The sequence below is a fragment of the Pituophis catenifer genome, unplaced genomic scaffold, assembly GCF_029215685.1.
Source record: "Pituophis catenifer annectens isolate HBS135680 unplaced genomic scaffold, rPitCat1.0.hap2 SCAF_5, whole genome shotgun sequence".
NCBI lineage: Eukaryota > Metazoa > Chordata > Lepidosauria > Squamata > Colubridae > Pituophis > Pituophis catenifer.
Genome location: NW_027256885.1, coordinates 36,922,264 through 36,946,596, shown reverse-complemented (window position 1 = coordinate 36,946,596; position 24,333 = coordinate 36,922,264). Strand labels below are relative to the sequence as shown.

At 42.3% G+C, this 24,333-nt stretch overlaps 1 protein-coding gene across 1 annotated transcript in view; it reads left to right on the top strand.

The window, feature by feature from the left end:
* The window catches only part of PRR12 (proline rich 12), a 113,937-nt gene that overhangs the window by 11,815 nt on the left and 77,789 nt on the right, over positions 1-24,333 (top strand). The window contains exons 2-5 of the mRNA XM_070944435.1: positions 10,095-10,207; positions 11,134-11,295; positions 13,162-16,637; positions 22,662-23,268. Of these exons, the coding sequence (XP_070800536.1) occupies positions 10,095-10,207; positions 11,134-11,295; positions 13,162-16,637; positions 22,662-23,268 (4,358 nt within the window). The remainder of the gene's footprint in view (positions 1-10,094; positions 10,208-11,133; positions 11,296-13,161; positions 16,638-22,661; positions 23,269-24,333) is intronic.

Here is a 24,333-nt window from a genome sequence, read left to right as displayed (position 1 = left end):
GAATGGTTTATATGTAAAAATAGCTGGAAGTAATTGAAATATTAGGAAAAGAGAAAAATAACTATTGAAATGGAAATAAGAGGTGGAAAGTTAACTAAGTTGAAAGATTTTAAGGTAAAGATAAAATAAGTTGAAATACAATGTTAAGAATTTTAAAATATGGGAATTTTGAGGAATATATGCAATAAAGGGAGAGAATAAAGGGGATGCCTGGACACCATAGAAAAAAAAAAGCACTGAATTGAAAATGAATACAGCAATAGAGAGAGACAGAAGAAGGAGTAGGGAGACTGAAGGAAGGGAGAAGGAGAGAGAGGAACAGAAGAAAGGGAAGAGAGGAAGAAAGGAAAGGGGAATAAGAGTAGGAGAGAAGGTTAGATGGGGAGGAAAGGAGGAGGGGGAGAAAGGAAGGGGAAGTAGAGAAGGAATAGGAGAGGAGGGAAGAAGAAGGTAGAAAGGATAAAAGAAGGGAGGGAGAGGAAGAGAAAGAGAAGAAAGATTGCTGTAAAACAAAAAAGATGAAATGGAAGAAAGGCATCCCTGGACATGTTTAAATATATTAAGATAATGAATTATTAAAAAATCAAAGGAGAATGTATATGATTAAGAATGGAAAAAATAGAACTTGAGGGTGAAAGAAGATACTGTTTATAGAAATAAAAATAGAAAAATTAAGATTGGATTCAAATATGGGAAAAAAAACCTTGGCAGAAACTGTAATTAAGTAAAATATACTTGATATGATAAATTGAGTATGATATGATATGATATGGTCAATACTCTGTTTCAAAAAATATGTGGGTGTGTATGGGGGGAACCAATAAAACTTGTCAAAAAAAAAGACAATCTAAGTTTTGGAATCAGTTGATTGACTTGTCTAGTTTACTGCACTTTCTCTTCATTCTTTAAAACAATACACATTATGGAAACTATGCAAAATACATGCACATCTGTATTATTTAAACTACTTATAGATGTTTTTAGTCAATATTTGAGTAATCTTAGTGTTAAAGAAAAGGTACTAATTGCAAAAATCCAAGCAACAGACCAGTACAATCTTAGATGGAATATATGTCTCAGTAATGTATAGTATCAGATCTAATTGTATTCTGTATGCATATGAGATATCATAGTATACTGTGATTTATAAGGGAAGAAATATTCACTTTGGAGGATCCAAGACCTACATGTAATATACACTACAAGCAAAGCATGCATGCTGTCATCAATAGCTCTACATCCTAAGGGTACTACAATTTTCCAGTAAATCTGGGAAGGAAAGCATGAGATTTGACCCTTAAAGGTCAAGCAAAAGATGGAAAAATCAGAAGACATGAATGAGGACCAATTTAGACCGAGGAGGCCAAGTTAATTTAGAAAGAAAACAAGGGACTTTATATCATGGTCCTCTCAGCTTCAAAGAGAGGACATGTAAAACTAGCCTATCACATAGTTGTCTCACACCAGCTCATTCTGTGACTCTTCAAATTAAACTTACTAACAGCTGTTCCACTGTTAAATCTGTTAAAAGGTTTACCTTTAGGTTCCTACACCAGAAATGTTTCACAAACTGAAGGGGGGAGAAGCATTTTTCTAAGGCTGTTGGTATTTAAATTATTACATTTTAGTGCATGTGGGTGAATACAAATGCTGTGGACTACTGAGACTTACTTCCAAGGCTACCTCAAAAGCCATTTGTTGACCCAATGATAGAGCCAACTTACCTTTTACTCAGAAGTAAAGAAAAAAAAATCAGTCCTTAAGGCTCCCTGAAAAGTGTGCCCTTTGGCTTAACTGTCAACCTTAGACTGATGAAGTCTTGCTGTATGGAAGATGAAGAAGAACAAAGACTTGTCAAAATATGTACTCTGCACATGCTCTGATGTACCTTTTTATATAAAATCTGCAATACAGGCAATAGAGAGTGCACTGCATCCACACCTATACCTGTATTTTGAAAGGGGAAAAAGGCATCTCAGTCAAATTCAAGATCACCTCTTCGCCAACAAAGAGAAGGATACACATACAGTCAGTTTCAAAAATTTTTAGTACTGGTTCTGTGGGTGTAGCTTGGTGGCATGGCATGGCTTGGTGGGCGTGGCAGGGGAAGGATACTGTAAAAGGTCCACTCCCACCCCAATCCAGGGGAAGGTTACTGCAAAATCCCCATTTCCTCCCGATCAGCTGGGACTTGGGTGGCAGAGAATAGATGGGGGCGGGGCCAGTCAGAATTTTTACTACCGGTTCTCTGAACTACTCAAAATTTCCGCTACCGGTTCTCCAGAACTGGTCAGAACCTGCTGAAACCCACCTTTGCATACAGTAGAGCTATGAGTTGGACAATGAAAGTGTGTGTTTTAATAATCCACTAGCCCACAAAGCCTCAAATGTTTGCCATGCCAATTGTTCAAAACTACAGATGTAACTGAAAAGACTAATAAAGATGGATCATTGTTGGGCAGCCTTGTCCTAGAAGCAGGAAAAAACAGAAGGAAGAAATATAAAAGGGAGGATGCTTTACTGAGACCAGCAGAGAAACCAAATGCTTGCAAACAGAGGACTGCTCCTCTGGGGAAGGACTTCAATTATTAATCTGCTCTTGAATCATCATAGAAAAGGCGCACAAGTACATTAATACTTCCTTAGTTTGGAATGCTGTAGTGTTGTTTTGGGAACATGGTGCTTAGATAATGTTTATTATGATGGTGTTAAGATTTATAGCCCTCTCCACCTCGGTAGTAAGATGTGACTGTCATTTTTCACCTCCAAGTTACACAGATAGTTAAATGTCAATGTTAATTCAGAATTTACTTGTATTCATGTGTGGTAGGAGAAGAATCTGATTTCTCTCACACATTACAATTAAGTCAGAATGTAGTTTGTTTGGATTTAACTTAGTATGGTTATTTGTGTTGTGTGATGGTGTGTTTTGTGGTTTGCAATCCATGATCTATTTCTTAAAACTATGTATAAACCAGATTCTGGTTTAAAAGCTCTATGGCTTAGTGTTATGTGTGAATCTATTCTTTGTGTGTGGGATCCAAGATTTAGGGCAACATTTTTCAATCTGATGTACTACAAATGTGTTTAAGGTTTAAGGTTTATTTGGATTTATATACCGCCCTTCTCCCAAAGGACTCAGGGCAGTGAACAGCCAAAGATAAAACACATACAATATAAAGTTTAAAAAACAATTTAAAACATATTAAACAAATTTGGCCCATACTAATTAAAACACCCCTTTTTTAAAAGCAAATTAAAATTAAGCAATTAAAAAGAGTTAGGCCAGCCCAGCCTGTTGGAATAAAAAAGTCTTGAGGACACGGCGGAAAGTGCGTAAATCCGGGACCCTCCGTATCTCCAGGGGGAGCTCGTTCCAAAGGGCAGGTGTCCCCACAGAGAAGGCTCTCCCCCTGGGGGCCCCCAGTCGACACTGTTTGACCGACGGCACCCTGAAGAGCCCCTCCCTGTGGGAGCGTACTGGCCGGTGAGAGGCTACCGGTGGCAGAAGGCGGTCTCGTAGGTACCCAGGTCCTAAGCCATGGAGCGCTCTAAAGGTGGTAACCAATACCTTGAAGCGCACCTGGAAGACCACCGGGAGTCAGTGCAGCTCGCGCAGGAGAGGTGTTACATGAGAGTGCCATGTCGCTCCCATAACCACCTGTGCGGTCGCATTCTGGACCAGATGGAGCCTCCGGGTGCTCCTCAAGGGGAGCCCCATGTAGAGAGCATTACAGTAGTCCAGGCGGGAAGTGACGAGGGCATGAGTGACTGTGCATAAGGAGTCCCGATCCAGAAAGGGACGCAACTGACGAATCAGGCGAACCTGATAGAAAGTCCTCCTGGCCACAGCCATCAGATGTTCTTCTAAAGACAACGGTGTATCCAGGAGGACACCCAAGTTGTGAGCCCTCTCCATGGGGGCCAACGACTCACCCCCAATAGTCAGTGATGGCACCAACTGGCTATATCGGGACGCCGGAAACCACAGCCACTCGGTCCTGGACGGGTTGAGCCTGAGTCTGTTTCTCCCCATCCAGATCCGCACAGCCTCCAGGCACCGGGACATCACTTCAAGGGCATCATTGGGGTGGCCCGGAGTGGAGATGTACAGCTGAGTGTCATCAGCGTACTGGTGGTACTTCACCCCGAAACCACGGATGATCTCACCCAGCGGCTTCACATAAATGTTGAACAGAAGGGGCGAGAGGACCGACCCTTGTGGCACCCCGCACACAAGGCGCCTCGGGGTCAACCTCTGCCCCCCTGTCAACACAGACTGTGATCGGTCAGAGAGGAGGAGAACCACCGCAACACGGTGCCTCCCACCCCCAACTCTTCCAACCGGCGCAGCATGATACCATGGTCGATGGTATCAAAAGCCGCTGAGAGGTCTAATAGGACCAGGACAGAGGAACAACCCCTGTCCCGAGCCCTCCAGAGATCATCAACCAACGTGACCAATGCCGTTTCCGTGCTGTACCCAGGTCTGAAACCCGACTGGAACGGATCTAGATAAACCGTTTCATCCAGGTACTGGGGAAGCTGTCGCGCCACCACACACTCAACAACCTTCGCCACAAAGCTTTTAATTACAGCTCCCATCATCTCCAGCTAGTGGGGACCATAGGTATAAAACAGGGCTGTCAAACTCCCAGCCCGTGGGCCGGATGTGTCACACACTGGCCATGCCCACGCCTGATTTAGCGAAGGGTGAAAAAGTCCTGATATGTGATGCCATCGTGACAACATGAGTTTGACACCCCTGGTATAAAAGATACAAAAGATGGCAGGAGTTGTAGCCAAGGCACAACAGGAAGAGGTTTGATTGCAGAAGTCTGGGTGTTGTGAAGCTAGAAAGAAAAATCAGGTTTTTTTCCCCACTACAGATCAGGAATAACTGATTTATCTCATAAGAAAGGACTGTGGAGGTAAATATAACAATTGCACAACCATTTAACATATTAAAAATTGCAATACAAAACATGGACATTACATGTCTGCAAGAAGTCCATATTAAAAGACAGCAAGGACACATTTTACAAGCCCCCAAATTAGGGGCCAAATTATTCAGCTCTTGCATCAAAAAAAAAAAAAGAGAGAGAGAGAGGTAGCAGTATATATAAAAGATTGGCTACAAGTGAGACAAATTTATGCAGACGAAGTGAGAATTTTATTAATTGAAATAATAATCAGACAAAAACGAATTCTATTGGCAGTTATCTACGCACCGAATACTAACCAGGGGGAATTCTATCATAATTTACATGGGAAAATCGTAGACTTAGAACCAGAAAATATTTGCTTATTAGGAGATTTTAATGCGGTCGTAGATTCAAAAAAAGACTATACATCGGGGGGGGGGGGGAAAATAAGAAGAGGAAAATATTACTGACTACTTTTTTTTGATATGATGCAAGAGCTGAATTTAAAGGATGTTTGGAGAGAATTAAATCCACAAAAAAGACAGTATACCTTTTTCTCTAACCCACATGATTCATGGTCCAGGATAGACATGGTATGGATGGATCTGGAACTAAGTAAAAATATAGAGGAGGTAGAGAGAACACCAAATAAATGGGTGGACCATAATCCGCTGATATTGAAATGGAAAGGAAGAGTAAAAATGAGAGGGAGGTGGACCATGAACCAGAGGGTATTAAAAGAGAAAAAGTATATACAATGGATGGAAAAAGAATTGGATTTTTTTCTAAAGGAAAACTTAAATGAAGATACAACCCTACCGAACCTTTGGGATACGACCAAAGCCTATATTAGAGGCCTAACAATAGCATATGGAGTGAGGAGGAACAAAGAAAAAAAGAAACAACATTTAAAGCTACAGGAGAAATTTGAAGAATTGGAACTTAAGATGCAGGAATCCCCAAATGAGAAAATTAGAGAGGAAAAAGACTTGATCAAACATAAAATAAATCTGATTTTCCAGGAAGGGATGGCCCAAAAGCTTAGAGCGATGAAACAGGTGCATTTTGAACATGCCAATAAACCAGGGAGGTGGCTGCCTTATAAATTGAAAAAAGACAAATGAACTTTGATTATGAACTTTGGGGAAAAATTTACAGGTGCGATTAGAGCAATTTATTCAAATCAATTGGCCAAAATAATAATAAATGGGGAAACAACGGAGGAGATTAGTATAACTAAAGGGGTAAGACAGGGATGTCCCTTGTCCCCTCTTATTTATACTATCATTGGAAATACTACTGATACAAATTAGACAAAACCGAGCAATAAAAGGATTGAAAATCAAACAGGAAGAATACAAACTCCAAGCTTTCGTGGATGATCTGGCTTTTATTATGGAGGATCCTTTGGAGACAGGAACCATCCTGGTGCATGAAATTGAAGAATTTGGTAAAGTGGCCGGGCTCAAAATAAATAAAGAAAAGACTAAAATACTGACCAAGAATTTTACAAAAAGGCAAAATGAGGAATTGGAAGAGAAATTGGGGATTCAAATTGTAAAAAAAGTGAAATATTTGGGAATATGGTTAACGGCGAAATGCTCTACAATAAAAGAGGACAATTATGACAAATTGGTACAACAGATACAAAAAGATTTAGATAATTGGGCAAAACTACAAATATCTCTAATTGGTAGAATCGCCACAATAAAAATGAACGTATTACCCAAATTGTTATACCTCTTCCATACAATACCAATAAGATTGGGGAAAACATTCTTTGAACAATTAAATAAAATAATAGGTAAATTCATTTTGTTGGGAAAAAAAGCCCGAATAAAGCTTAAGCTTTTACAGGACTCTAGAACAAAAGGAGGCTTTGGCCTCCCTGATTGGGAATTATACTATCAAGTGGCGGCAGTAACATGGCTTAAAGATTGGGTCCAATTAAACAAGAGGGTATTAACACTAGAGGGTCACAATCTTCAATTGGGATGGCACACGTTCCTGTGGGAAGGAAAAAATAAAATACATATTTTCAGAGACAACTAGTGCGAAATGCTTTGATAAATATTTGGGACAAAATTAAGAAAAATCACTATATGAAACTTCCAATTTGGATATCAACAATGGAGGCAATAATTTATCCATAAATAAAGTGGTAAAGTATTCGTAATTATTAGATGAACAAGGGAATTTAAAATCGGAGCAAGAGTTAAAAAATCAAGGAATAAAAATTGACTGGTGGCCATACCTGCAAATTAGAACCAAATATAAAAAAGATCGAGAACAATACAGCATTTACGGGGAACAATTGGAACTTGACAAAATATTATTAGGAACGGGAGAAAATGATTACTAAAATATATAATTTTCTATTAAGATTTAAAATGGAAGAAAAAAATGTGAAAGAGACAATGATTAGTTGGGCGAGAAATTTTGGACATAGTATTCAATTAGATCATTGGGATAAATTATGGGAGAGAAACTACAAACTAACGATGTCAGCTGCTTATAAGGAGAACCTTTATAAAACGTTCTACCGGTGGCATCTACCACCAGCCAGATTGGCCAAGATGTTCTTAAACAGATCGCCTGAGTGTTAGAGGTGTGGCTACAAGCAGGGAACGTACTACCACATGTGGTGGACCTGCCCCAAGGTTAGAAAATATTGGCGTAAAATAAGAAAGTGGCTGGAAAAGATAATTGAACATAGGATAGAGTTGAAGCCAGAACTGTTTCTCCTGGGTATTTTTGATGGGAAAATGGGGAAAAATTTACAATACATAATGTTACATATATTAACCATAAGTAGACTCGTTTTAGCACAGAATTGGAAACAAACAGATACTCCTCCAGACCAAATTATAATAAGGAAAATCTATGAATGTGCAGAAATGGATAGACTGTCTATGGAAATGGAGAGGGAAGAAACTGAGTATTATTTAATTTGGAATAGATGGTATTCCTGGCTTGAGAGTAAACGTAAAACTTAAGGTATAAGCTGTAAAAGTATAATATATAGTGTATAAAATTTATAAGAAATATATGATACTGATTTGTGAGTAGATGTTATTATAGTTTAAATAGGGATATAACATAGGATAGTGATATATAGAAATATAATTTTTTGTTAATATGATTGTTACGAAAGATATGGATACCAATATGGAAAAGCTGTTATAAGTGTAAATTTGTGTTTTGTGTTATGTGTTTTAAATGTTGGAAAATTGAATAAATACTATTTTAAAAATTGCAATACAAAAAAATGGAAATAAAACTGTTTTTCCTTCTATAGATCCCTGGATACAGGCTACACTACAGTATTTTGTAAGAAAATGTCAGGTACCGAAACAAGCATCTGCACTGTCCTCTACTATCAAACATTCAGATGCTTGCTTTGTCATCTGCATTAACTTAGAAGGTTTTTCCTCTTGAGAAATAATGGGAACAGGAAAGTTTTTTTAAAAAAAACTTTCCTGCAGGTAGTTGCATTCCTGAGACAGACACACTTACTTTCAGTGAGTGATCTGCAAGTCATGCCTTCCTCTATTGCCCTTTACAGAGAGGCATGTCACCCCATGCTACTTCCCTTGTCCCAGGGCTCTTCTTGCACTTCTTGTATGGCACATGCATAATTGTGGCACATACCACAACACACAGATAATAAGTAATGGTGTCTGGTGGGTTCAGTGCTGGAAGGATGGGAGGGTGGCACTACATATAAATTATATACACAGTTCCCAAAGGGAGTCTAGAAGAAAAGAACATAGCCTGTTGTGTAGGATCAAAACCTTCTACATGTTTAAGAGCTGGAGAATATGATGTCCTATTTTAAAGAAATATATTTAAAAAGAGAGACCCATACAAAATCACCTGATGTACTTGTAAAGAAATTGCTGTCCAAATGGATAGCTGTAGACTTGACTGTGGCTGTAATCCTCTATTCTAGCCTTCCCTGACGTGAGGAGGGAATTATGGTTGGAAATTCTGGAAGTTGTATTCTCAGCCCATTAGAGGGCACCAGGTTAGAGAAGGCTGATATACTCATATATGGGGGACAGAGCACTGAATTCAGTGAGACATATGTGAGTAGAGTTATCAGATTGTACCATGGATGTTAGGACACACATGTATGTGTTTTCATAGGGGAGAAGGTGGTGCTAGGGTGCCAAGGACCAGGGCATGGAACATCTTAGAAACCATATGGCCTGAAAAGCAGATATTTGTATCTTAATGTAAGAAAGAATACAAGGCCTCCTGGGTGTATCTTTTTCTGACAGTGGGCTGCATAATTGATCTAGGAATTAAGTTTGTGTCTGTTTGTTTTAATAACACTAAATGGGGAAATATTTGGGAAGTTTACTCGGGAATATTTGACTGGTAGAGGATTGAGAAGAATGGCAGGTTATGTACAATAGTCAGAGCAGGTCTGAGCTGATTGAACTGCAGTTAAAACAAGATTTCAGTGGTACCTGTGGCTCAGGAAAGAGATTAAGCTTGAGGACATTCTTCCATCAGCTGTGTTTGGCTGCTGGGCTAGGCAAGTGGGTCTTCCTGCACAAGGGGAGTAGGGGGAGGAGTGATACAGGTCAGATACTGAGGTTTTGGGAAACCAAGGCCTGGGAACCATATTTCCCATCATGCATCATTGGTGATTATACATTCCAGTCTACTGTCCTGCGTATGTGGATTCCTCTTGGGTTGAGCAGAGAAGTCTGTCCAAGGCAGGTTATTCCTCTGAGCATCAAAAACAGTGAAAGAAAGTTGCTTCATGAGTTTGTATGCTTCTGATTTAATTCCCATAATACACTTCAAAGCTTGCGGTCTGTCTCAGTCAAAGTCATGATTTTCATCTTGAAAATAAACGGCATTGTTAAGCCGTTTATTTTCTAGAGAGGACATAGATGAACAGAAGATCTGAACTTCAGAAGTAGACAAGTACTAGATACTCCTTTGCACTCAAAGTCAATGCTTCCAAAATGATTGCCTCTTAGTTCCCCTGCTCTTGGTTCAGTTCACAGATCAGAGTAACAGGAAAACAAGCCTGCTCTTGATGATCTTTGAAGGAACTCTTCTGGTGTATTCAATTGGGATATTGAATGTGGCATATATTAAAAGATCTCAGCTCTCTTACCATGTTTGAAACCTTGTTTCTCTCTCATTCAGCTTGGTGTATGGTGGATCCCGAAGCTCGCATCCAGACACAGATATTTTACACCGCCAAGCATATGCTGCTCCCCATCCTCTGCAGGGCTATGCCACAAACCATCACCCAGCAGGTATGGTGGTGGTCTTGCCATTCTCCTTGAAGTCTGGAAAGAGAAATGTTTTTAACCATGTCTTCTCTTCCTTGCCTCTTCTGCTCACTTGTTCATATGTCCCCTCTGTGCAGGTCTGGATACACTGATATTGTTTTGCATTAGTTTCATCTTCATTTTACTTACTTTGTCTTCTCTCTCCTTCTTTTATTCCAAGACTAATCTCTGTATTACCAAGATATGTTACTTTTTAAAAATATGCTTAACATACCTTTTCTTAACTAGAACATGGGTTGGGCTGGTGACTAGAACAGTGGCATAGGGAAAATTAAGGAAGGTTAACCCCTTCTTTCATGCTTTAATTCTTCTGTTCCCCACCTAGAGCCACTGTTTACTCTTGGCATTTCTATTTCCTTCTGTGTGGTTCTCTTTCTGATTGGCAGCTGGTATTGGTTAACCAAAACTGTATCTCATATTTAAGATGTGAAAAGTAAAAAGTAACATACTGTTGAGATAGAAAATCCTTTCGTCCTCCGTTCTTCAGCCAGAGTTGGTTTTTCTGTCACACAACCTCAGGTTTCCCAGTTCCTCACATGTTCTTCATTTCTGGCTTGTCTGACTCTTCCCTCTCCTTTACTAGACATCTGTTAGGTCAACAGCTTCTCATTTCTTCTGTTTTGTCTGCATGTGCCTGACTTTTGACTAATTGAAACCCTCCCTTCTGCACTAAAACAAGTATATTATCGTTGGTGTGTCTTTTGATTTCCAATGTTTGTCTTGTCTCTCCGTGGTTCCTTTGAGAGGCATAATGCTTGTCTGCTTGTAGGCTCCCTTGCCTCTCCCCTGTGATGAACCTCTTCCTGTTTCCTTTTGCTATATCTGTCATCCCATCACTGATTCTCAGCACTTCATATCCTTTATTTCTTCTTTTTCATTTCGTTCTTTAGGTCTTTCTGGCTTATTTGAGACTGGGCTCCATCATGCCAGCAGTGCCACCCCCGATGCCTCTGTCATGAACCTCATCTCTGCTCTGGAGTCACGGGCACCACAACCAGGCCCTTCTGCTTCCTCCCTGCTGTCCCAGTTCCGCACCCCATCCTGGCAAACAGGTAATACCTCTGGAGTTCTGCCAGCATCACAGAAGGAAGAGTGGACGTCTTAATTCAGGGGTGTCAAACTCAGTTGTCACGTCGTCAAGTGACATATCGCAACTTTTTCCCCCTTTGCTAAACTGGGGGTGGGCGTGGCCAGCACGTGACACATTCGGCCCATGGACCTCAAGTTTGACACCCCTGTCTTTTATAGGAAGCCTTATTCTATATCTTTATGGCGAAGATCTGACATGTATGTGTAATGTGTTTGGGCGGGAGTAGCTTAACTTCCTGGGAAATAACACTTTATTGATACTTCTGTCAAGTTATTTTATACATCACTTAGAGTTTATTATATTGTGATTGAAGCAAAGTTCATAAACAAGTAAATAAATGAATTGAATGAAATACTGACTGCTTTCAATCCACATTATTGAATTAAACCATTTGCTGGGTTTGTATAATGCAGTGAATCATAAAATAATCAATTTGATTTGGTTCATGTAACATGCTAAAAATCTAAGATTAAAGGTCACCAAAGTTAGCATGCAGTGAAAATTCAGCTGCTGAGTCTTTAATTCACTTACTTAAATGTGCTGTGCAAACCCAGGCATTAAGTCAGACCCTTGATCCACCTAACTCAGAAACAGTCTGTTGCCGTCTTTATATTTTGGGTTATCTCATTCCCAGGCAGTATAGCCAGTGACAAGCTTTTTACGACTTGTAATCCGAAGTACAGTCATGTGAAAAAGAAAGTACACCCTCTTTGAGTTCTATGGTTATACATATCAGGACACAGTAAAAATCACCTGGTCCTTAGCAGTTCTTCAAAGTAGGTAAACACAACCCCAGATGAACAGCAACACATGACATATTACACCATGACATCATTTATTTTACAAAAAGGAAGCCAAAATGGAGAAGCCATGTGTGAAAAACTAAATACAATACCAAGCACACCAGCAAATCTACACCAGAATGGCTGAAAAAGAAAAGAATTAAGGTGTTGCAGTGGCCCGGTCAAAGTTCAGACCTCAACCTGATTGAAAGCTGTGGTGAGACTTCAAGAGAGCTTTGCATAAACAAATGCCCACAAACCTCAATGAACTGAAGCAATGTTGTAAAGAAGAGTGGGCCAAAATTCCTCCACAATGATGTGAGAGACTGATAAAGTCATACAGAAAACAATAACTTCAAGTTATTGCTGCTAAAGGTGGTTCTACAAGCTATTGAATCATAAGGTGTACAGTAGAACCTCTGGTCACGACCATAATTTGTTCCATAACTTTGATCACAACCTGATTTGGTCGTGACCTGAATTAATGCAGCGGCCACACAATTAAAAATAATTGGCCACAGCTTTCCAGCATCCTCTGCTCCCTTATTTAATGGAATTTGCTCAGAATTAGATATAGAATATGCATGAAATAGATACAGATATGTATGAAAACTGTGTGCTTTATTACTAAGGTACAGCCTGATCATAGGTGTCCTGGCTAGATATTCGGCTTGGGGGTGAGGGAACATATTTGTAATGACATGACATTAGGAAATAGGCTTTATTGACTCTTTGGCATGCAGTGGGTGAATTTCATAGTAGACAAGTCTAAAGTGGCATTAAGTAGCTTGTGATTCAGCACAGGAATTCAACCATCATCTTCCTGTGTTGTATAAACCTGATTACTACATTAAGCCATAATATAATTTATTTGATTGTAACATGTGAAACAAAACAGCAGTTTAATTTGTTGACCTGCAGCTAGGTTAAGTGTGCTGTGCTTCCTCAGTACTGTCTGGTGTGAGTTTGACATTATGTTTTTGGATGAGTTTTTAATTTGGTACATTGTACTGTACCTAAACAGATACTCTGTTTTTTCTTTACAGCCATGCACACTCCAGCACCCACTGAACTCTTCATCTCAGGGGCCCTCCCAGGCTCTGGCACTTTCCCTTCCTCATCAGCACTCTCTGCTTACCAGCATCCAGCCTCTTTCAGCGGGCGCAGCTTCCCAGTCACTTCATCTCTTACCCTCCAGGATGCTACTTTCAGCCCAACGTCCAATGGCCTGCTATCCCCCCATGATCCTCTGCTTCACATCAAATCCTCTCAGCCCAGTGTTCCTTCATCCCTTAGCTTTGACCGGCTGGGCAGTGCGGTATTGGGTACGGGTTTACCCTCTCAGAGCTCAGCATATCGTAGTGCTCAAGAATCGGCTTCCCGTCACCTCCCCTCCCAGTTCAACCTTTTGTCATCTACACTGGGTCCATCTGACCAGACATCCCAACTTTACAACACCTCAGTCTTTTCCAGTTCTGCTGCCTCCTCCATTGAGCGGGCCATCCCCCGGCAAGATAGTGTGATCAAACATTACCAGAGACCTTCCAGTGCCCAGCCACAGCTGTCTGCTGCCCATTCTCTCCAGCATTATCTGAGCTGCGGGGGCAGCTACCAGCAGATGCCCCACCGCTCCAGCCTTTCATGTAGTCCCTTGGGTGAGCAGTCTCCTGCCAGCAGTGAAGGCTCTCAACAGCAGAAGACCCCCCAGGCCACACGACAAGAGCCCTCTCAAAGCTACCATCCCATTATTCAATCTTCCAGCTATTCTAGTACCACCTCTTCAAAATCCAAGAGTTACTCTGCCTCCCGCCAACCACCCCGTTCTACAGCCACACCCAAGTGCCAAAGCAACTACAGTTCATCCACGCCCAAGCCCAGCTCTGTCATTGCAAGCCAGTCACAGTCCTATTCGCCTGGTCAGACTCAGAGTCTCCTTTCCATGAGCCAAACACAGAGTTACTCTGTCAGTCAGCCACAAAATCTCTCTTCAGTTAGCCAGGCCTCACAGGGCTTCAGCAGCAACCAGGCCCAGGATCTCACAAGTGTTAGTAAAACTCAGAGTTATTCGACCAATGGGCAAGCTCAGCAGGGCCAAGCTGGGCAGGGAGGACAAGGACTGCAGACTTGTCAAAATCAGACTTACTCTCCTGAGCAGCTGCAAGGCTTGTCATCTGTTGGGTACAGTGTTCAGGCTGAGCCCCATGTTTCTGTCAGCCAGACACCGACCTATGTACCGGCTCATTCTCAAAGGATGCCCACAGCTAGCCCATCATTGAGTTACAGCACTGGCCATTCTCCAGCTATACCAGGGCACAGCCAGTCTATTGGTTACTCCCATGGGCAGAACCTTCCAGATTCAAGTCCTTCCCAGATCATCCGGCCTCTCCAGTCACCTACCACTAACAGGCCCCAGAGTGTAGCATCACCTGGCCAGTCCCAGAAGTATCTCACTTCTGTATTGTCCCCTTCATTCATGCAGACGGCTCACACACAAAGCTACCAGGGTTCCCAGGGTGGGTTAGAGAGGGGATCACCTTACAGTAAAGCCAAGGCCGACTCGGACCTTCTGTCATCTGAGCGGACTGAAGATGAAGAGTTTTTAATCCAGCACTTGCTGCAGTCGCAGAGCCCACCAAGGGTGCCCACAGAAGGCATGGTAGAGTGTGAGGAGAGGGCAGGGAAAGGGATGGGCTATGAGTTGAGCAAGACTGAAGAGCGTTATCACTTGCAGAGTGTAATTCGGACCAATTCTAATCTGGACAACCAAAGCCTGGAGATGTCCTTGCAAAGCTTAAAGGACAAAAAGAAAGGAGAGAGGTCCAAAGAGTACCCACATACACGCTCAACTCCAGAGTCTTTGGCCACATCTGTGGTCCATTACAGCCATCAAACTGGGTCTATAGACTCTTATGGACAAGACATAAAGAAGTCGGTGGAGCAGCACCTCCAGGGTGGCCACATGGATTCTGGCAGTAAGGAAATATCTCAGGCCCATTCTTATTTGCAGAAGACTCCTGAGCATGCCTCCCAGCCACATCCCATGGAGTCCCATGGATTGATGGCTGGCCAGCAGGGTGCTACCCTGATGTTGGACTCCCCTCCTGATTTGCCACCTCTTTCCCTTTCCCAGCAGCAGCAACAACAGCAGTCCCAGCTGCTCCAGTCAGTGCTCACCCACACCCAAACCCAGATGCAGTCTCATGGGAAGGTTCACACCTCACTGGATGTCCATCTTATGGAGCCTCAGCGCATGCATCAGGCTGAAGCACCCTCGCCGCAGCTTCAGATGCAAGCATTGGAAGCCCACCTCCACCAGGCCCATGTTCGTTCTCAGAGCATGGAAGCACAGCTTCTTGAGCCACAGCAGTCCCCTCAGCTCCAAGGCCAGCTGCAGCCAGAAAGGATGCAGTCTGAGGGCATGGAGGTGATGTCCCAAGGCAACCTTTCCCAGTCCCAAGAGATCCAGGACTTCTTAGAGCCCGAGCTGAGTTTGGAATCCCACCTGGGACAAAGTGGGACAGTGCAGAGTCAACAGCATCTCCTTCCCGATTCCAGTTTGGACCCCGACTCCTCTCAGCAAGTTCCTCAAGGCCAACTTGAAGGCAAGGACCAGTTTGAGAGTCCCAGCCCTCAAGGAGCCAAGCAGCGATTTGTTCCCCTCACCTCCATTTGCTTCCCAGACTCTTTGTTACAAGATGAAGACCGTAGCTTCTTCCCAGGCATGGATGACATGTTTGGGCCCCCTCCCTGTGCCGGGGATGAGTTCCCTAAGCCAGACGATGGCACACAGGGTATGGAGAGGGGTGAAGGAATGAAAGGAGGAGGCTATGATATAATGCCTGGTGGACAAGGCTACCAGAGTTACTGCCAATCAGAAAGTGGGGATGGACAGCACTTGGGGTTAGATACAGTGTCAGTGAAACACGAGTTGCCTTCTACAGTCAACACAGAACAACTGGGACTGATTCAGCAAACTGGGACAGCTCCGGTTTCAGAATCCAAGTCAGGCCTGACCTCACCAATCTTCTGTTCTTCCAAGCCCAAGAAGCTGCTGAAGACTTCCTCCTTCCATTTGCTGAAAAAACGGGAACCACCTTTCCAACCTCCCAAAAAGAACTATGCTCAGGAGTATGAATTTGAAGATGATGAGGACAAGGAGGATGTTCCAGCTGACATCCGCCTTAATAGTCGCCGCCTGCCTGATCTGCTACCTGACCTCATTTCCAGCTGCCGGACAAACCGGACCAGCCTTAGCCCCATGGGCGACATAGACTTTTGCCTACCAAACAGCAGTCTCATGGACGGGCCCAAGCGGCGAGGCCGCAAGCCCACCAAGCCTAAGCGGGAGGGCCCACCCCGCCCTCGTGGGAGGCCACGCATCCGGCCCCTGACTGAACCACCCCACGGTGTGGCTCATGATGACACCAAGAAGCCCCGTGGCCGGGGAAGAGGGAAGGGCAAGAAAGCCAGGGAGGAGGGGGTTGAGCCAGGTGCAGACTTGGAATCCCTCAAACCACTCAAGGTAAGATCGGAATGCAAAGAGGTGAGATGTGCTTGTCAGGTTGCAATGCCTAGGTGTAAGAAAGGAAATTTTGGAAAGAGCATAGGGTAGAATGAATAGAAATAGAAGACTGGCTTAGTAAAGTGATTTAAATGGAGAGTGCAATGAAAGGGGAACATGGAAGCTCTCTTAGAGCAGATGACATGTATCCATGTAAACCACTGTTGCACTCTTTGAACAACTCTGTATTGATGAGTCTCAAATATGAATCTCTTCCATTACTTGTACCTGAGCCTTTGTCCCTAGAGATAGTAGGGATTTAATCTACGCTTTTGTTTGCAAAGGTGGTGCTCTACTGCTGAACTATAGCCTCTACCTGCAAAAAAGAGTAGATATTTTAGGCTTCTGAGGTTATCTGTGGTGATGTACCAGTGAAGTTGGAGGGTAATTTGTACATGACCATAGTGGTATAATAATGGCTCAGGACTGTTTCCCCAGGAACTGAATTAGTACAGATAGTTTTCATAGAGTTATTATACAGATGCTTGTACAGGTGGTCCTCACTTAACAGCCAGTTGCTTAGTGACCATTCAATGTTACAATGGTCCTTCTTTCCCCCCCCAAAAGCTACTTATGACCTAGTTCTGGAGTTCTGATGGCTACACACACACAAACACACTGCAGTCACATGACTGCAATTTTCAATGTTTTTTGCCAGTTTCCAGCCTTTTCAGCTGGTTTCCAACAAAAAACACCATAGGAATACATTAATACATGTAATGACTGCCACAAAAAAAGTCATAAAATTGGGTCTGGTCACGTAGATGCCTTGACTTACAATGATTGTGACTTATGATGGAAATTCTGGACTCTATTACCTTTGTAATTTGAGGAGTACCTGTATTTCTAATACCATTGGCACAAAAGCTGGCTTTTGAAGGGAGGCAACAGTCATGTCAGAATTCAGGTTCAGTGCTTAAGGTGAGAGTATATCCAGGGTTATAGTCATTTTGCTGATACAGCACTGCTAAAAATTCATTTCTTTGTTCAATATTTGGGTTCATTTATTTCCATCCTGCTCTTTATTGTTGCAAAGATAGGTTGGCATGAGTTAAGGATACTGGCATCATGAACAAGACTGCCACAATCTCACAAGAATCAGGGCTTTTTAATGGGGGCTAAGCATAGGTTTTGCCAACTTATGCTCTGTTCTGAGACAGGTTTTTCCCCCACCCAACAGCTTTGTCTAATTTTGGGAGCAGCAATGTTTCAGAGAGCACCATGCAGAGCAATAGATCAGTGTCATGGAGTAACACTGTATTGAGTGCATTAAGCACAGTTATAATGGCAATCTTAGAACACCCACTAGAGGCTTTCTGTGATTCATTGGGTTGGGGAGACAAGATAGATTCCAGCAGTAGTTTGTGTGAGAGTGGAATGGGACAACTTGGTGCAGCCAACTCGCCGCGGGACAATTTAATAATTCAATTGAAGTATTTAAAATAATTTAAAAAATATTTTAAATTTTGTCAGTCACATTTCATTTTGTCCCTCCTTTTGCATCCATTCTTTAAAGATTCTATTCCACCATTTCCCTGATATTAGTGTAACTCTTGTCCTGCAGCAAGTTGTCCTGTGGCGAGTTGGCTGCAGCAAGTTGTGCACGCCAAGTTGTCCTAGACCTGTGTGAGGGCACCAGGATTCCAGTAGGTGGGCTAGGATTTTGTGTGTTCACACCCAGCTGGGCTGTTTGAATTTTGCCACAATTTCCTGGTTTGTGCCTTTTCTTCCTGCCATCATATTGCTGTCACTCCTTGAGAGATGTGATGAAAAATTGCTAACAGTATAGCTAAGGCAAACAAATTAGTAGCTTATTTTGATTGTTGAATGTCTGAGTTCCCTAGCTGCACTTTAATGTAAAAAATAATTGTATGTGAGGTGCCTTTCACTTCTTTGTAAAATTATAATTGTAAGGGGGTTCATGTTTTATTTATTAAAACAATTATCGTCTGCTTTTCCATGAACCACTCATAAAGCAGCTTGCAATATTGGAAATAATCAAAAGAAAAACCAACAACAGTATCTAATAAACAACTAATAGGAGAGACAAGTCAGGTTTGGGGCCACTTACTTCAAAGAGGGTATTGAAAAGGACATTCTATGCTCTGAATGCTATAGCAGAAAAGGCCCTGTCTCATGTATCCATCTGTCATGGTTCAGAAACAGAAGGGAGACAGTGGCTTGGATGTTGAACTTCAGGTTGTGCACCAGTTGCAGCCTTTCCTGGATCAGGAGTCCCTGCGCTCAGTCATTCAGGCCCTAGTCATCTTACGGTTGGACTATTGTAATGTGCTCTACATGGGGCTACCCTTGAAGAGCATTCAGAAGCTACAGCTGGTGCAAAGTGCAGCGGCGCAGGCAGTTCTTGGGGCCCAAAGAATGGTCCAGGTAAGACCACTGCTCCGTGAGCTGCATTGGCTGCCAGTCTGCTTCCAGGTGCAATTCAAGGTGTTGGTAATCACCTTTAAAGCCCTTAATGGCATGGGTCCAGGCTACTTGAGGGATTGTCTAATCCCACTGGGATTGGCCTATTCCACCTGTGCAGGCAGAAGAGACATGCTGCGGGCCCAGTTGGCTCAATTCCGGCTAGCAGGGTCCAGGATAAAGGCCTTCTCTGCCATTGCACCTGCCCTCTGGAAAATCTTGTCCCCCAAAGTGTGGTCGGTCCCAGCCCTCCTGACCTTTCGTAAAAGCCTAAAGACCTGGCTCTGCCAGTTTGCTTGGGGCCCCAATGGGGGAGCATTACAGTCGAGGTGGTTGATCGATTAACAACAGATCCCACCTCGCCCCCACTCTGCCTCCACTTGTACTTGGACCATAACGTTTGCGGGTATTTGTTTTTAATATATATTATATTTTATAATTGTAAGCCATCCAGACGTACCTTGTGGTAAGATGGCCAGCCAATAAATTTTGATTGATTATGTGAATAGGTACATACAGAATGAAGCAGTGCTAAAGATAGCCTGGTCTCAGAGGGTTATTAGGACTGTTTTTCAAACTTTGCAACTTTTAAGATGTGTGGACTTGAACTCCCAGAATTCATCAGCCAATATGCTTCCTAGGGAATCCTGGGAGTTGAAGTCCACACATCTTACAGTTGCCAGTGTGTTCAACAGTGTTCAAACCTTTTAGACCAAAGGCTGCTTTGGCCTTTGAATGGTGTCCTGAGAGCCTACTTCATAAAATGGATAGGACCCGAGCAAATGCTAAATTCATTTTAATTTTAATTTACATAAAAAGTACACACATTTGGTCAGCCACAGTAGACCTTGCATAAGAAGTTGAAGAACTAGACTAGCTAGGGTCAAGATTTTGAGGGAGACTTTTCAGAGGTGAAGTGTGTATTGTAAATCTGCAAGGTTTAAGGCAGGGGTGAAATGCTCCCGGTTCGGAATGGATCGCCTGATCCGGTAGCGATGGAGGTGGGTGGTTCAGAGAACCGGTAGCAAAAATCCCTGCCCCCTGCCCCCCATGCCCAGCTGAGCCACACAATCATCAGAGGCTTTTTTTTTTACTTTTAAAAGCATTTTTTTCTACAACCTCTTCGGCCGAAAAAATGCTTTTAAAAGTGTAAAAAAAAAAGCCTCTGAGTTGCCTGATCGTCAGAGGCATTTAAAAGAAAAAAAGTCTCTGCCGATCAGGCGACTCAGCTGGGATCGTCAGAGCCTTTTGAAAGCATTTTTTTACAACCTCTTCGCTGAAGAGGTTGTAGAAAAAGTGCTTTTAAAAGTAAAAAAAAAAAAAATTGGCCATGCCCACCCAGTCACATTACACTCCCCCCCCCCCCCCCACCAAGCCACAGAACCGGTAGTAACAAATTTTAGATTTCACCACTGGTTTAAGGCATGTGCTTTGTCCCCCAAATATGAAAAAAAATACTATTTTTGGGTCTGTTCACTGGAGTAGCTCCCTGGGCTGCACTTTTACCATTGTCCCTGATGTACATTTACATTAAACTAAGACCAAATTTAGTTTTTTAAAATCAAACATTGTTCATATGTTTACTTCACATGTATTGGATTGGTTTTCCCTTTTTGTTCCATTAAATTGAAAATTTTTGAGGGGCTGTGGGGACCCCATGCCAAGCTTGTTTGAGGACCTTAAAGATTAAAATCTCTACTTTGAAATGGTCTCCAAGAGACTGGCAGCCAAGTTGACTGATAGGATAACACCAGAATAGCTTACATGTGGCAGCAGTTTGGCTGTTGAAACTTTACTTTGATTTACAATAATCCATATGGGTCCTAAAGAAGGACTGTAATTTGGTGATAGAACACATTTGTTAAGGCACAAAGTCACAGGTTTAGTTCTTGGCATCAACAGAAAGGGATAGAGACATTCCTATGTAACAGCTGGAGATAGTACATGGAGATAATCAACCTTATTAGCAGTCAGCATATTGATTAGTATTGACCAGAAACATCCGGAGATCTGACTTAATGTAAGGTTACTTGTTACACAATTAAGGCTTGTTTGACCATTTTTAGGTATGATTCTTCAAGAAAGGATCCAGCTGATGCAACTGCAGAAGCTGCTGAAAAGCACTTCTGTGTTTGTGTACCACATGGACATATGGAAATTCAGGACTAGTATTTGTTCCTCCAAAGCTTTGTGTTTCATTTTAAGGGGTGATACATCTCATTCTAGATCCGCAAAAGTGATAATCAATAGTGCTTCTGTCTTGCCCAGATTATGCTTCTGTTTGCCTACCTCTTTCCATTCATTCACAAGACAACAGAAATTGGTTCAGGGCCATTTTTTTCTCATTTTTGTCCCTCCAGTGGGAGTGTGAGAAAATCAAATGGTGTCACTGGGTTCCTGATGGCTCTTGAGTCCAGCCACATTCAGTGATTTCCATATCAAAAGTTTCACTATGTGGGAGACCTTTCTGTGTATCCTCTTTCAAACATGTTCTAAAAAAGCAGTTCCCAAATGTTCTGGTTTCAGGACCCCTTTACATTCTTAAAAATGCTAGAGGACCCCAAAGAGCTTTAGTTTGTGGGTTATATCTACTGGTATGTACTGTATCAGAAATTAAAACAGAAATTTAAAACTATTTATTTGACTTTGCAGACCCCTTGAAAGGGTCTTGACACTCAGTGGTCCTGAGATCACACTTTGAAAACTGCTGTTCTAAAACAATGTTTAATTTGGCAGTTCAAAAAGAAACTTTAAGCAGAGATCAAAAGTAAGATGTGCAAAGCTTAGTGTTTGTGTATTTTTAGCATTAGCTGTTTTTTCCCCCTTAGCATACAGTTCAGTCCTGGCAGAATCTGTAGATGATGGACTAATGGTTTGCGTGGTTCTTGTATTATTATTATTATTTATTTAATTTATTAATTTATATGTGAGTAACTAAGATAATGTGATTACTTGAGGACAGTGAATGAATGGGATGGGTTTACTGGTCACTAGACCTTTGTGGTGTATAACTCAGGTTTTGCAAAACTTTGTCACTGGTGTACACTTTAATATCTGCACCATTTCTGATTTTTTTTAAAATTAGAAATGTCTCTAATCCTCAAGATAGTGGAGAAAATGAGTGTGTCTAGAGGAAGGGCAAAAGTGAAATTGAACCAAGCAAGATTTTCAGTTAAATACAGGCTGTTAATAATGCACCACAGGGCTCTATCTTTGTGGTTTATTCCTTTAATACACAAGCAATACTATGCTGCTCTTACGCTCTTTCCATTTGTCACCCAGTTGCTTGGAGGTGGAAAAAAATGCCCAGCTTCTTCAAAAGGCTTATCATTTTGGAAACAGAAATAAGAAATAAAGATATATGTACAATGCATTTCATTTGCATATACCTGGATTTGATTGACGGTCCACAGGAAAGCTAGTAGATAGTAAAAACAAAAGTCTTAGAAGAAAAAAGGGCCCTTAAGTCAAGATCACTAGCCAGCATATGGGAGCAGCAGGCCAGGAAATTGCTCTCCATCGCCTCCCTTCCCCCAATTCCTGTCCCTTCTTTTTCCCCAGATTAAACTGCCAGTCCCCAAAGGTTTGGAGGGATCTAATTTGGAGGCTCCTACCCCATCTCACCAGTCCACCCAAGAGAGCAGCTTGGATAGCAACCAGACAAGAGAGAAGATCAAGCAGAAGATCAAGGAGGTGGAAGACAAGCAGCCTGAGATGAAGTCAGGGTTCATGGCCTCCTTCCTGGACTTCTTGAAGTCAGGCAAGCGCCAGACACTGCCTTCATCTGCCACCTCCTTGGCAGCCACAGTTGGAACCTCCAATGCAGCAGCTCCCGTGGACTGTTCTGCAGGCAGCCCATCCAAGACATCTCGCCCTCCATTGGCTACATCCTCGTCCTCCCAGCCCCCAGCCCCCTTTAGCATGGCACCCCCAATGCTGCCTGGTGGTTTGGATGGGTCAGAAGGAGATCCAACTGGGCTTGTCATGAGCTGTACCAGCCCCTGCAAACGGCTTGACGAGGAGCTGAAGCGTAACCTGGAGACGTTGCCCTCATTCTCATCAGATGAGGAAGACTCTGTTAGCAAGAACCAGGACCTGCAGAAGAGCATCTCCTCAGCCATCTCAGCGCTCTATGATCCCACTGATCGTAAGGAAGGAGAACTCAGTGGTGAGTACCAGGACCACCTGTTCTGATCATGCCATACCCTTAATTTTTGTGACTTCTGTCTCTATCACTACATGATAATGTTAATGGTATAATATTTCCTTTTAACAATAAGTTAGCAATGTTTCTAGGATTTGGCCCACATCGCACAATCACCATGACATCTTGGGCAGAAATTATTTTATTTACTCACAGGACTTATACGGCCGCCTATTCTCATACACTCTCTCTAGGCAGCTCACAACAATCCTTAAAACATAGTTAAAAACAAAGGTACCCTCCCCTCAAGCAAATGGCAGCCTTAGGAGTAGTCAGCCTTTCAAAAAAAATATTTTGGATTTAATTTGGGGAAGCTAGGAGGCCTCTTCTAGATACAGAAGAGGTCACAGTTCTACTATTACTATATTCCTTATTCCTACTTGTAATATGTTTTGCATCCTTCATGTAAAATTGTGAACATCTTTCTGTAGCGCTTAAAAGCTCCCCTCTTTTCCAAATAGATTGCCTTAATACTATAATTTACCTAATTTGATCAGAGTATACACACGTTGTTTCCTGTAAACTTTCTTACCCTTTTCTACCCAGCATTCAATTTAGATTTTAGATCATTTACAATACTGTACCAATAGAAGAGAATATATGTAGCTTAGGGTTGAATGGTAGAGTTCTTTGTGCTCTCTGAGCTTGGTTGTTTGCTTGCAGACATTTCGTTATCAGACTAGGTAACATCTTCAGTGCTAGAAGGGAGTGCTAGAGCAAACCCCACTCCCCTCTAGCAGTGAAAATGTTACCTACTCTGGTAACGAAACATCTGCAAGCAAACAACCAAGCTCAGAGAACACCAAGGACTCCACAGTTATCACTGTATCCAGCTCAAGAAGTCTTGGGTGATGTCCTCAGAGTCCCTCCCAAATTGCTGGCAGATTGCAACTATTAATTTTGCAGGAGAAAACGATGAAAGTGATGGAAATAATTATCCTATTTTACTGATTTTGATTGCCAATTTTTGTTGTCTTAGACATACTCACTTTTTGTAGTGTGTTCCCTTCCTTGTCACTCAAGGGTTGA